Source organism: Coloeus monedula (assembly GCF_965178545.1).
Source record: "Coloeus monedula genome assembly, chromosome: 3".
NCBI classification, from domain to species: domain Eukaryota; kingdom Metazoa; phylum Chordata; class Aves; order Passeriformes; family Corvidae; genus Coloeus; species Coloeus monedula.
In genome coordinates this window covers 111,565,574-111,578,518 of record NC_138783.1, presented here as the reverse complement: position 1 = coordinate 111,578,518, position 12,945 = coordinate 111,565,574, and the positions used below count along the sequence as shown (strand labels likewise).

Sequence of the window (12,945 nt, the reverse complement as noted above, 5' to 3'; positions counted from 1 at the left end):
GAGTCACTGTGTTTCACAGGCGCTTTCCACAGCACAAAGCTACTAAACCGACAGAGCACAACCAGCTCCTCTGGCTAGGAAGTGACAAATGCGCCTCAGCGCGCTGTATCGATGATGTGAGGAGCAGGTCTCTAACTGCACACAGCAGGGCCATTATCGTGTGTTGTCACCGTGTGCCATTAAAAGGTCTTTAACCTGCCGATCGCCGCCGCGATACGCGGCTCCTGCCGGGGATCTGCTGAGTAACAGGCCGGGACGAAGCGAAAACCTCCGGCCCCCGGGGTCGCCTGAAAAACACGGCCGGGCTGCCAGTCAGGCAATCGCGGCAACTCAATTAATGCATCTGGGTCAGGAAAATGGTTTGCGGGAGCCTGAGCCCGGTTACGAAACGCAGGCAGTGCGGCGGGTGCCGCGGCCGGGGCGAGGGCAGCCCCGCTGCGCTCAGGTACGCGCCGGGGGCTCGGGGCGGCATCCCCCGCGCCCCGCGGATGCGGCGGGCAGTGGGGACACGGTCCGGCTGTGCGGACACGGTCCGGCCGGCCAGGGGAGCGGCGGGGAGGGGGTCAAGCTATGGGGGCTCTCGGGAAGACCCTTACAACTTTCCCCCGCGAGGGCTCGGGGGGATGTGCTCGCCGCGAGAGGAGGCAAAAGCCATCATTTTTTATACATATATATGTGTGTATGTATATGTATGAGCGCATATATACGTGTGTGTGCATGCAGATCAATATTCCGGCGGATATGCCCCGTCCCCGCACGCCCAGCGGTGCCACCCCGGCGGAGCCGCGCTGCGGAGCCCCCGGTGCCCCCCGCCCCGGGCAGGTGGGGGCCGGGGGGTGCCGGCCGTGTCCGGTGGTCCGTGTTTGCCCGCTCCGCGCCGCGCCGCACTCACCCAGAACACGAAGGAGTAGATGATGAGGAGGGTTTTCAGACACGTTATCACGGGTTTGGTCTCCATTCTCCTCGATGCCATAATACTGAGATCCCGGCTGCAGGCTGGGCGCGGGAGGAGGCGGAGGAGGAGGGAGGGAAGGGGGAGGGAGAAGGGAGCGGGGGGGCGGAGGGAGGTGAGCTCAGCGCCCGGCTGCCGCGGCCGGGCTCACCGCGCCTCCTGCTGCTGCCGCTGCCCGGAGACCCCCGCCCCGGGCCGCCGAGGGCAGGGCACGGGGGCTCGAACATCATCTGCCGGGCTCGGCCGCAGGGGTGTCATTCACTGGAATTTCTCGGGGAGGGGGGGCTGGAGGTTTTGCAAGATGAGGTGAAAGACACCCCCCGGCCGCCCCCTTTCCTCGGGAAGGTGCTCGGAGGCGTTGCTTGGTCTGCTCAGGGGCTTGGGGATGGAGGCGCTGCACGGTCGGAGCTGCAGAGGGAATTGCCCGCACGGGAGAAAGTATTTTTCAGTATCACGATTAAAACGTGTTTTCCTGCGCAAGCTGCAAAGGTCTGGAGACCACGGCAAGGGCAAGTAGCGCAGGTTTGACAGTGCTCTGGTTACAGCCACACAGTCTGCGTGAGCCAGGCTGTACCTGAGAGCAAGAGCTCTGCACCGAAGCCATTTGAGGGACCGGGTCTCGTCCAGCTCTGCGCCTGTGACGTGCCTCTTTTGCAGCTCTAGTGCAGGTGACTGTGTGGAGACTGTAAGATCTGTGACCTATGAGCAGGGCATGAAGCTGGGGTGCTGCTGGAGCCTGGCCTCTAACCTTGGCTTCATGTCAGCCTCGAATCTGAACTCTATCCTAAAACTACTCTGGACACTGAACCCCAGCCTAAACTGATCAGAAACCTCATTCTTCTATGTCTTTGAGACCCTGGGCTTCAGCTGGAACAGACCTGGCTCAGCTCTGCCTGAAGTGACAACACACCCTGGAGAGAGCACACAGCTCCAGAGAGAGCCTGCTTCTCCTCATTGTCACGGCAGCCACCAACCCACTGGAAAATCCAGCTGGGGATGGACTGCAGGAAAATAACCATATTAGCCTGGGGATGGAAAATGAGCTGATCCTGCAGAGCCCTGGCAGCAAAGCAGTGGTGTGGGTCTCACCAGCCTCCTCTGGGTGGGAATAAGAAAAAGGTTTGTGAGCTGGCTGCCTCCAGGAAAAGCATGGCCAGAATGAGGGCCCACATGCGCCTTGGCAGCCCAAGCTGCTGCACCAAGACCGTGGGCAGGCACAGAGGGGATGCCTTCAGGGTTTTTTCTGTAGTTCACATTTTGGAGGAGGTTATGTGTGCAGGGCAGTGGATGCTGGAGCACTGCATGTCCCCCCTGAGTGGTGTCCCTGCACACCCCACAAACAGGGTTCTGAATTATACCTTTCATACCACTGCATTAAAAGCAAATCAACACTAAGCAGCGAATCTCCTCAAGCTAGAAGAGTAATATAGTTTGTGCAGCTGAGACATATCAAAGTGATAAAACAGCCTTTGCCATACAAGAGACAGTTTTGAAAAACAGAGAGAGAAAAAAATGGTTCCTGAGCAAGTGCTTTTGTAATATGCACAAGTTTTGCCATGATGACTGCTGCCAGATTTTGCTGGGTTTAACTTATGACTTTTAGAGCTACTGTTTTCCAAAACAATGAAGGCATCTAAAAGATGCTTGGAGAGGGAGTATTCTGCAAGAGATACTGGGGTTTTTTTAAGCAATCACCACTTTTGTGGAAAATTCAGATGACAGGTGAATAAATCTTTATTGGCTCAGCCATTAAAATGTAAATAAGGGCACTAACTGCAAAAAATTGTATTGACACTAACAACAGTTATAAATATTCACTGTACAAAAATTACACTAAGATTTTTGATAGAAAATAGCTACGAGCAGGAGAATTCTCTTCCTTCCCCTCACACATGGGCTGTAGAAAAGATAGATGCTGCTGTCACAGCACAGGGGACGGCAGCCATTTATTTCAGTAGCTATGGTTATACTTCCCCTCCCCTTCAGGTGTTTTTAAGAAAGCATGAAACAAACTATAATATCGATCAGAATGGATATATTGGTAGATGCTGATTTTGACAAAGGCTCACATTTTCTGCCAGTAGCATGTGATTTTAGGTCACTCTGTTCTGTAGTGCCTAATTTGAGATACATCCCCTGAGTCCTCTCAGAAGGATGTGTTAGGGATCTAAACTGCATGAGTGCTTACAAAGCCTCCCTTGATAGTGCTGTTAAAACTTAGAGAATTTTGCACCAGGGAACCAGAGACAAAACAGATGTGCAAGAAGAAAAGTCCACATCAGGAAATACAGCTCCTTTCTTCACAAATGTCAGGCCCTGGAAGGGACAATGTCCTGAGAACTGAGAAACAGAGGCTCCATGATATCTTCACCTGAACCTACAGTCTTCTCACGAGGCTGTCTTTGGAGGATCTCTGAGTTGCTTTTGGCATACAGTCAAGCAGCATATATTTTATTGGATGTAGATGCAAATTTTGGATTAAAAAATGAGAATGTCTGAACAGAGCTGAACAAAAATCTGCCTGATTACAGCAAATACCATTAAAATATGACAAGAGCTCTGAGCCATCAAACATTTTAGGCTTAAATGGATTACCGAACAATTGCTAGCCTTTATGTGTGGCTTGGAAGCACATCTACCTCTTAAAATTGTTTTTATCATAGTTTTGCAGATTTGGGAGGGCAGATTCTCAAGTATTACTTGAACGAAATCAAAGCACACCTTTCTAAAGCAAAATACATTTTCAGTTCTGTAATCCGTGTTTGCAAAGTTGGGAACAAAATTGCTCTCCCCACAGAGAGAACATTCTTGTAGTTATTCAAAACAGGACATTTTTTCCTAACTGTGTCATTTGAAAAATTTTTCTTTAAAACACTAGCAGTTTTCGGGGGATTCTTCTTCAATCTGTAGGCTCCTATTTCTTCATAATGCACAGGGAATATCTTCTGTCTTAATAAGTCTGTTTGCAAAGCACCAGTCTAGAAGGAGCTCCTTCATTCCATGGCAGAGCATTGTACCATAGATAGTGAAAATGAGGACTTCCATCCTTACCTGAAACTGACCTTGGCTATTTGATGGTTAAATAGAAACTTTCTGGGGAAAGTGGTGGAAAGACATAAAGGTCTCACACCCTTCTGCAATTAAAGCAGGTGAGAAATGTGGTGCTCTGTTCTCTTGATGTCCATTCTGGCCTTTCCTGGATTTGCTGTGGTGCTGTTGAACGTAAAGGCTGCAACCTCTGCTGTCCTTTATTGGGCATTCAGGCTTATAATCCACACTCACTTCATCCTCCCTGGAGAGCAGAGGTTTGAGGGGTGTTTTGTCCTTTTCTCATTGCCCCTGTCTCCATGTGGCCTGCCAGTGGCTGTCCTCAGCTGGTGGAGCCCACAGCCTGTGTCAGTCCACTGCAGAGCAACAAGCTTTGTGGCAAAATGCGGGAAGCAGGAGGAAAAATGAGTGTCTGATAATTTTGTTGCACTCACGTGTCTCAGGTGAGTTCAGGTAACTCCGTACAGGTCCCACTGACACCTCTACACCATAATTCAGCTCTAAGAAAGCAGAGCTCTTGCACAGCAGCCAGATTGTCACGTGTCTGGTGGCTGCATGCTTTTGGCAGACACATCAGTGGGACCAAGCTGCCAGGCCCAGGACCCAAAATGTGTCTTCTAAAGATCCCTCAGGCTTTACAGGTCCCCAAGCAGGAGATGTGGGGTTACAAAGCCAGTGCCAGAGAATGATTTCCCAGAAAAGATTCTGTCAGGAGATGAATGTAGTGTTGACAAAATCATCCAAGGTGTTTCCATTTACCACCACTTGGAAATAAAGGGCCAGTCTCCTGCAGGACAGGCATAAAGGAGCAAATATAGACATCATCTTCAGTAGTTTGGTAACAGGTATGAGTTAGCATGTAATGCATATTTAGCACCAATTCAGCATAAAGGGCTCATGGGATGGCTCTGCAGTATTGAGATCATAGTGCCACCTCAACCTGATGGGCAAGCAGTACATGTTTGCACAGGAAGAAACAGCAATGCTAGGAAACTTTCTTAAAACTTTTAAGAGGGTCTTTAGGATGCTTTCTAGGCAGCACATCATGCGTTATGAATTATGCTCAGTTTATGCTCTTATGTTAGGCCAAAAAGAGATGTCCTTTATCTCATTTCCCTTCAGAGCAGACATGTAATATCTGGCTTTTATCAGTAACTTTGATACAAATAAGCTTTTCATAACTTTTCCTATTTCTCAGAAAATGCCTTGATTTGAAAGGGAAGTTTATAGCTGTTTTGTAGGTAGGTACTTCTCATGGCCTGTGATGACTTTCCTGATTACTCCAAAGCTTTGTGAAGTGTCCTCTTGAAGGGAATGAAGCATAAATACATTTGTGACTAAGCATAACTACCACAACAGGACAAATTAAGATCACCAACATTTACAAAGGGAGGGTGGAGGACTTGGAAAAGATAAGAGGTCAGAAAACAGATACACAAAGAGCATATAAATACACAAAGAGCATGTCTATATTATTTCAGGAGAAGCATTATTACATCTCCAAATGATGGGAGTTTTGACACATAGAAAGAAAAATTGAGCCATACCATTTTATTACCTTCATCTTTAGCAATAAAGTGACAATTAACCCTGCACATTTGTCAAGTCACTCAAATTTATTTGTCACACTGTATTTTCTCTGCTTTTTTCTTTTCTTTGTAGTTATGAATAACAATACCAGATTCTGTCCTGGTGTCCCTGGATTACCTGGACATTTTCTTAAGGTCAATAGATAATTTATAATAGCCTTGGGAGGAATTAGGTAATTTCTTCTTCTGGAAAGATCAATGTGAGGGGCTAAGAAACATCTATGAGGTCCCGCTTCTCCATGGTTTTCTGTTATTTAGCTTCTGTCAGGAAGCGTGGTTGGGCTGCACCTTAAACTGTGAACACCAAAGCATTCAGTACTGCTTGCATTTTCCTCCCTTTCCTTTCTTGACTGCGCCATTCGTTTCCACTAGACTTCTCCTTTGACTGCCCTGAAGCAAATGCAGGCAGAACGGAGGATCTCAGCCTCTTCTCCAGCACTGGCAGAAGTTATCCATTGTCATCGCTGGTCTGTGAGTGTTTGCAGAAGAAGTAGGGGCAGGAGAGCAAATTCCAACTTTTCTGTTCTGCAGCAATCCCCTCGGCAGATGCAGGGTCCTGGCTGACATGGAAGTGTCTGCATATAGTGTGGTATTTTCTCGGCAGAGTAAGCCTGGCCACCTGCAAGGACCTGCAAGGCCCTGGACCTTGTCTCTGACAGCAATCACAGGTAGGTACACTGGGCAGGACCTTATCCTCTTGCCTGGGATGCTCCTACTCTTGTTTCCCCAGCTGCAGACTCTGGATTATTTGTGTCAGCCCTAAGAGCCCTGCAGCAAAAGTGTTCACAGACTTTCAGCGGAGACCACCACTCCAAACAGTTACACAAACAGTTACACTTTGGAAACAGGTTTGAGAAAGCTTCATTTTCCCTGAGGCTTGCTTTTCCTTGTATGCATCTCAGGTCTAGTTCCAGAGGAAAGGAAACCATAGCCTAAGTCTTGTGCAGCTATTTAAGCAGAAAAGGAATTCTGGATGTCCTCAGGTTATGGAGAGTGGGATGGGGAAAGTTCAGGTGTGAGACAGCTGATGGACCATGGACAACATGGATGCTGCTGAGGGAGGTCATGGTATGAAATGTGGTATTCCAAGGGACAATGTGAAAAGCACCACAGAGGCCATGGGTACACCAAGAGCTCTTTAATAAATAGCCACGCTCAAGGTAAAATGAGACAATGCACACAATGAAAGGAATTTGAGGTACACTGTATGAATTTTGAGCCAATGTGTTCTGTCTTGGTATGGTGTCTGGATTTCCTTCTGCTCCTCTAAACAATGGTTTCTCTTCATGTCCTCAAAATAAAAGATGATTGATTTTTAAAGCTGATGTGTATTTTACAGCAACATGCTAGTGATGAAAAGAGAGAAAATTACAACAAATTTATAGGCAACATATTTTAGCAAATAGAATTATGCTATATAAAGCAATAATGTTTAAAAACCAATTCATTACAGGTAAAGTGTACGACAACAAATCTTAATACAACCAAAGAAACAAGATTGATAGAGCACATCTTGTGCCACTATAGGCAGAGTTCTTGACTTTTAAGGACAGCCTGTTGCATGTTGCATACAGGTATCTGTTACATGAGCACACAAAAGCTCTGGCTCCAGCTTTCAGGCCCAGCTGCTCATTGTGGAGCAGACTCCTTCCCTGTGATGCTGGGGAACGGGGCAGACATGAACTGTTCAGACCCTGCTTGTTTCTTGGATGAGCTGAGAGGTGCACAAGAGCAGCTCTTCTTCCCTCGCAGAGGATTTTCTTGCTTTGTGTCCCCATCCCTTCCTTCTGGAGGAGCAATCTGTCCCCTGGAGACACTCACTGCTTGTCCTTCTCAGGCTCCCTCAGTGAGCAGCCTCGTTTCCTCCACAACCACACAGCGATTTCCTGAGCCACTGGGCGAGGAGCTCTGTTCCTCTAAGAGGAGGAGCAGCAAACAGCTGTGTCTCAATTGGGGCCAGTCTGCCAAGCACTGCCTGTCTGACCCCCAGCACACCCTCCTCCCCTCCTGGGGTCTTCACTGCCTGGGCGCCGAGCCGGCCTGGCTGGGGGGTGCAGGTGTCACACCTTGAATCAAACATTTGGGAAGACACCTGGAGAAGCCTTGGTGAGGATGGAATGGCTGTCCTTCTCTCCGGAGGTGCCCTTAGGCTGAGCACTCCCCTCATGCCCTGCAGCCACTCCGCAGCCGAGCCCGTGGCCATGCCCGTGCTCCAGACTGGCCACCCACCCGAGATGGGCCCGGGGCAAGGAATGCAAGAAGCACACGCAGCTTGTTCACAAAGCCTGCCTGGCACTGGAAACAAAGCACCATATGCTCGAGCAGCCGGAGCAAAAGGACGAGCCCAAGGCAAAGGGAGCCGAGAGCAGAAGGGCGAGGGAGGTGCACAGGGGAAGCACCAGGACGCCTTGCTTCATGCTCCCCCACTCCTCCTTATGGACACTCAGAGGTTCCTCTCCTCTCCTCTCCTGTCCTGTCCTCTCCTCCCCTCCCCTCCCCGAGGGGGTGCGTTCCCCACTTCATTTTCTGATACCCTGCCTCTAGAGGCAGTAGGTGGCTACTCTATGAGCATCTTCCCCTTTTTACTGCTTTTGGACACCGTCACCGCCCTCCTCTTTGCCTTACAGCCTCCCCTGCTGTCTTAGCTGCAGGTGAAACCAATGGCAGGATCACTAACCTGGACGAGGAGATGAGGTCCTGTCCATGTGCCACGGTCCCAGCAAAGAGCACGGCAGGCAAGCTCTGGTGCCACTGTCACTGACACCTGAGGCACCAAGGGTGCCTGCACTGCTGGCCTGTCATGCTGGGCCTGCTGCATCCAGGCTCAGACTGGAAAGATGCACAGTTTTAATTAACAGGGAATCAGCTAGGGCTTTCCTTTTTAAGGATGCATAGTGGGGGCTGATAAAATTTTGTATTGGTTTATTGGCTTTGAAATGTGTGGTTTCCATGTTTGTCCTAAATTGTATGTATTTGTTAACATTTCTTCTTTTCCTGGACAACCCCCAGAAATATACCTGTATTAGGAACTGAGAAAAACAGTTTATTGACTCACTTGAAATATTTTTAACCATGTCACTTGTATTCAATACTCAGTTTCATATAGGGAAAGAAAACATAAAAACAGGGCTGCATAAACATCACCACTACAACACGCTGTGGAAACAATCTCTGAAGGCCCCCCTGCGTTGTCCAGCTCTTCCTGGAGCTTCTGGCCCAAGAATCACAGGTCAGCCCCAGAACATCCCATGTCTTCTTGCTGTCACTCTGGCCTCATGGATGAGGGATACAAAGCGTGCCTTCAGCCCCTGGGAGTCGCTGCAGGTGTCCCAGGGACACTTGTGTGGAACATCCCCTGTGGGGAGGAAGAACTCAGCAAATCTCTTAATCATCACTTTGGTGCCTGAGAACTTACAGGCCTTAGAAAATGAACTTTGTCGGACTCTCCTTTTTTTCCATTTCAGTGTTTTCCTTCCACCTTACATTTTACAGTCCTCTCCAAAGCCCAGCCCAGCCTGCAGACCTGCACAGGATCTTTTGTCCCGCAGAACAGGTTTAGGGAGGTTGTCATGTGTCAGTTCCACGATGTACATAAGTAAGGGAGCTACAAGGACTGCACATGTCACACAAAACCAAACTAAATTATAGGCTGCCTTTCACGGGTTTCTGGTGACTTCAGAAGCACAGCAAGGGCCTCTATAATAGTTATGACTTACTGACATGGTATTGTTTCTGTGCAGGAGCAGGACAATGAAGACACAGGGTGGTTGCACCATGGAAGCAGTACCATAGGGAAAGACTTCACCATTTCCATGCAGGAATAAAAGAACAAGGCACACCTTTCTGGGGTGTGTTTTGATGCAGTATTTGGTATTTAGTGCCTGGATAGCGTTACTGACCTTCAGAGCTTTGCTGTACTCAGTAAAGTAGTATCAAATAAAATACAAAGTTCTACATCTGCTTCCTCCTGAAGATTTTTCTGTCAAACTGGGTCAACTTCTAAGTAAAGCAGGAGATCATTTTAGTCTGTCAGCACTGCAAAACTAGCTGGGTATTTGAAAATTACTTGTATGCTTGAAAATGTTGTCGACTCTGGATTTGGCAGGCAATATTGTTTAAGGTCTGATGGTATATAGTTCAAAACCTGAGCCTTTCTGCTTTGCTTAGCTTACCATTATTTTAGCAAATGTTTGTTTTGGTGGGGTTTTGGGGGTTATATGAGCAAATAAAAGCTCCATAATGATATTTTTTCCAATATTGAAAATAAAAAATAAGCCAACATTCCCCCAGTTTTTTAAGCAGTAGCATTTGCCACCTTTATAAAAACTCTTATAGGCATGGAAGCAAATAATAAAACTGCTCTGCCCAGATCTGCAGGGGAATCAAACAGATGGCAGATCCCACTGCAGTTTGGATGAAGATTTCATAGCTAGATAGACAAGAGAATAGTCAATAGGTGAAAACTGTGCCCAGATTTTCTTCAACTAGGAGCATGTACAGCCTTTCTCACAAATTTAGAGGAAATGCACCAAACCCAGAAATTCTTTCACAACCAGGATCAAATGCCCTCAGTGTAAGACAATATTGCAACAGGGGCAGAATGTGCTTGCTTAACTGTCATTTTTAAGATTAAAATTAGAATTAAAACTATTTTTTCCAAATTTATGCATGTATATGTCAGTATGTATTTTTTAAATGCTGTTAAATCTGCAGGCGGTCATACACCAGATTGTAAATAATATTAATTGTGAATTTTGACAGCCAAAATGATTCTCAAATAATGGTTATTGTTATTCAATCAGTTCTGGGACCAACATGCATGTAGAGCTCTTGGCAGCTGATTTTTTTTCTCTGTGCTTGTTTCTTTTATGCTCTCACAAATGTTGAATTGAGAAGTTACGGCTTTAAATGGAAAATTTCCTCCCTGATTTGTTGTGTTCTTTTAAAAACAAAAACCCCAAGCAATTTAGTTTGTGATATACATCAGGCTCAGCTACACAGATCTGGAGGCTGTATTTCGTTTATGTCGTTAGTCTGGTTTTAGTTAATTTTCACTTCCAGATGTCTCTTGTGCATGTTGTGTTGTTTTTTTTCTCGTGGTTAACAGGATATAAATTACCTTGATAGGACGGAGCTGTTTGCTCTGTTTTACTTGTTTAATTTCTGGATACGTTTTACCGAGCCCGATCCCTCATCATCACAGGATAGATTTTACTGGCTTTGAACACAGATTTTACTACAGTTATTTACTGGCATGAAATATGCACAGCTCAGTGAAGAATCACCCCTGCAGTCTGAGTGCTTGTTTTTTCTTTCATTAAGAGGGCACAAAGACCTGCTCTGGCAAGGGCTGGGTTCAGCTCTCAAAGTACTGAGGAACACAAGGACTCCAGTTAGCCTGGCTGAAAGAACAAAGCTGTGGGCTATTGCTATGAATGCTGGCTCCTACTTGCTAGGTTAGGGTATTATCTAAGAGCAAACAATGCCAGGTGGCTTCATGTTTAGTATCTGCCTTCTGTGAGAGGCAAAGGTTTTGGTTTTACTCATTTTCAGTGAAAGAGGTGCTGTAGAGCAGCAACTTTAGACCTGCAATGGGGTCTCTGCCAAGCAAATCACTCCTGCACTGCATCATCTTCTGCTGAATCACTTCTTGTCCTGAGGTTTCCCTCTGAGGGAGTAAAGGACACTGCCAGTGTCCAGGCAGCTCCTCCAGCTTTTTCCCTGCAGGAGTGTCTGAAGAGGGGTGTTTGGGGTGCAGTGGTGTCACTTGTGCCTCAGTGGACTTGAGCAGATCCCCACAACATTTCTTCAATTACAGGGGGTCAGGTGCCTTTGCATGTGGGTATTGCTGAGTTATATAAGGCACTGCAGCAATCAAATACTTCCTACTGCTTTGCCAAAGAACTGCTGCAGGGACACTCACACCTTGCGCACGAGGATCCGCAGCGCACCTTGTACTTATCGCTGGAGGCTTTGAGAACTTAAAGAGGTGAGATCCAGCAATCTCAGAAAAAGCCTGAGAACTGGTCCTTCAGGGAGAAAATCTGAGTGGCAGGGAGAGCTCCAGGCCTGTTTTCTGCTGCCATTTTTCCATTGGTAGCACAGGGGTAACTAACATTCAACTCCAGGCCATCAAAAAGAATAGAAATGCTTCTAAAATTTTCCAAAGATTAAAAAAAAATGCACAGAGTCATTACTACTGCTTCTTTAGCCAAAAAAAGGCCCTGATTCAGGGGCCTGCCCTTTGCAGTTACCATCTCCAGACAGTCCTTGGTGGAACAAATCAACTTACTGCAACATTTGCTTGATTGAGGGACCAGATGCAAGTACTTTTAGGGCACCTTCCTCCTGCTGACCAGCTCACATGAACACAAGTGGAGGAAAGCAGTCACAGAGCACATACCAACAACCAGCAGCACAGATGCACGTACCACCTGTTGTCACTGAGGTTACATATTAATGGTTATTCAGACTTGCACTGACAAACACACTATTTTTGGTTTTGTGCTAGTCAGCCGAGGTCCTGAGCTCCTGCTGATCAAGGATCATGAAGGAGACGATGCAGCAAATGAGATTTGTATGCTGAAAGTCACTCGTGCTTTGAGAGCCTGCCAAAAATAATGTTTCAGAGGGCATGTATAACACTGCCAAAATCAAGCTGATGAATGGGCTGTATCATTGAATTTGGATGCAGAATGAGGGTCAAGTTCGGAACAGTCTAGCAATAGGCCATTCATGCAATCTAAGCAGGATGGGATCAGGGCATTTTGTAATCAACACTTATTAAAGCCCTGTTTTATTCCAAAGTGCAGTAGAAAGAGGGCAGAGAGAAATTAAGTTTGGAAGGTAGATGACAAGAGAAGTTTAGGGCCATATGGTGCCAGGCTTATCTGAGTTTTTGGGAGTTTCCTCTGGTTAGGCACAATAAAACAAGAAAAGGAAATGCTGATAGTCTCTTCAGAAACTGGTACACATCCAGGAGTGTGTTCTGCAACACTGGTGTTTAGTCTTTTCTTCCAGTAGAATTGTTCATGGTTAATATTAATTCAAAACACGGGGATAAGAAGGGGGATAAGAAGTCTGTAGACTAAATGCTGCATGCTATTTTGCTTGAAGATGTGAGGAGTTTGAATTTAAAAAATGAGGCTTAATTCTGAAAGCATATAGCCTTGCATTTCATTTTTTTTTAATTGAGGAATTTTATCTCCCTGGGTAACATGCAGGTGGTATAGCAAGAAGTGCACCACTTTTTCCTGTGTAGAGAAAGGTGGCGAAGAAAAGCACAGATCAGGCACAGAGAGTGTCAGGTCTTGACTGAATACCCTCCCCTCTTAGCTTTTGCTTTTGGATTCCTTT

General features: G+C 46.8%; 1 protein-coding gene across 1 annotated transcript in view; it reads right to left on the bottom strand.

Annotated features, from left to right (window-relative positions):
* TSPAN7 (tetraspanin 7) overlaps nucleotides 1-1,015 on the bottom strand; it is an 84,299-nt gene extending 83,284 nt beyond the window's left edge. The window contains exon 1 of the mRNA XM_082278321.1: nucleotides 893-1,015. Coding sequence (XP_082134447.1) covers nucleotides 893-973 — 81 coding nt within the window. The 5' untranslated portion in view covers nucleotides 974-1,015. The remainder of the gene's footprint in view (nucleotides 1-892) is intronic.
* Between the last annotated feature and the right edge of the window lie 11,930 nt (nucleotides 1,016-12,945).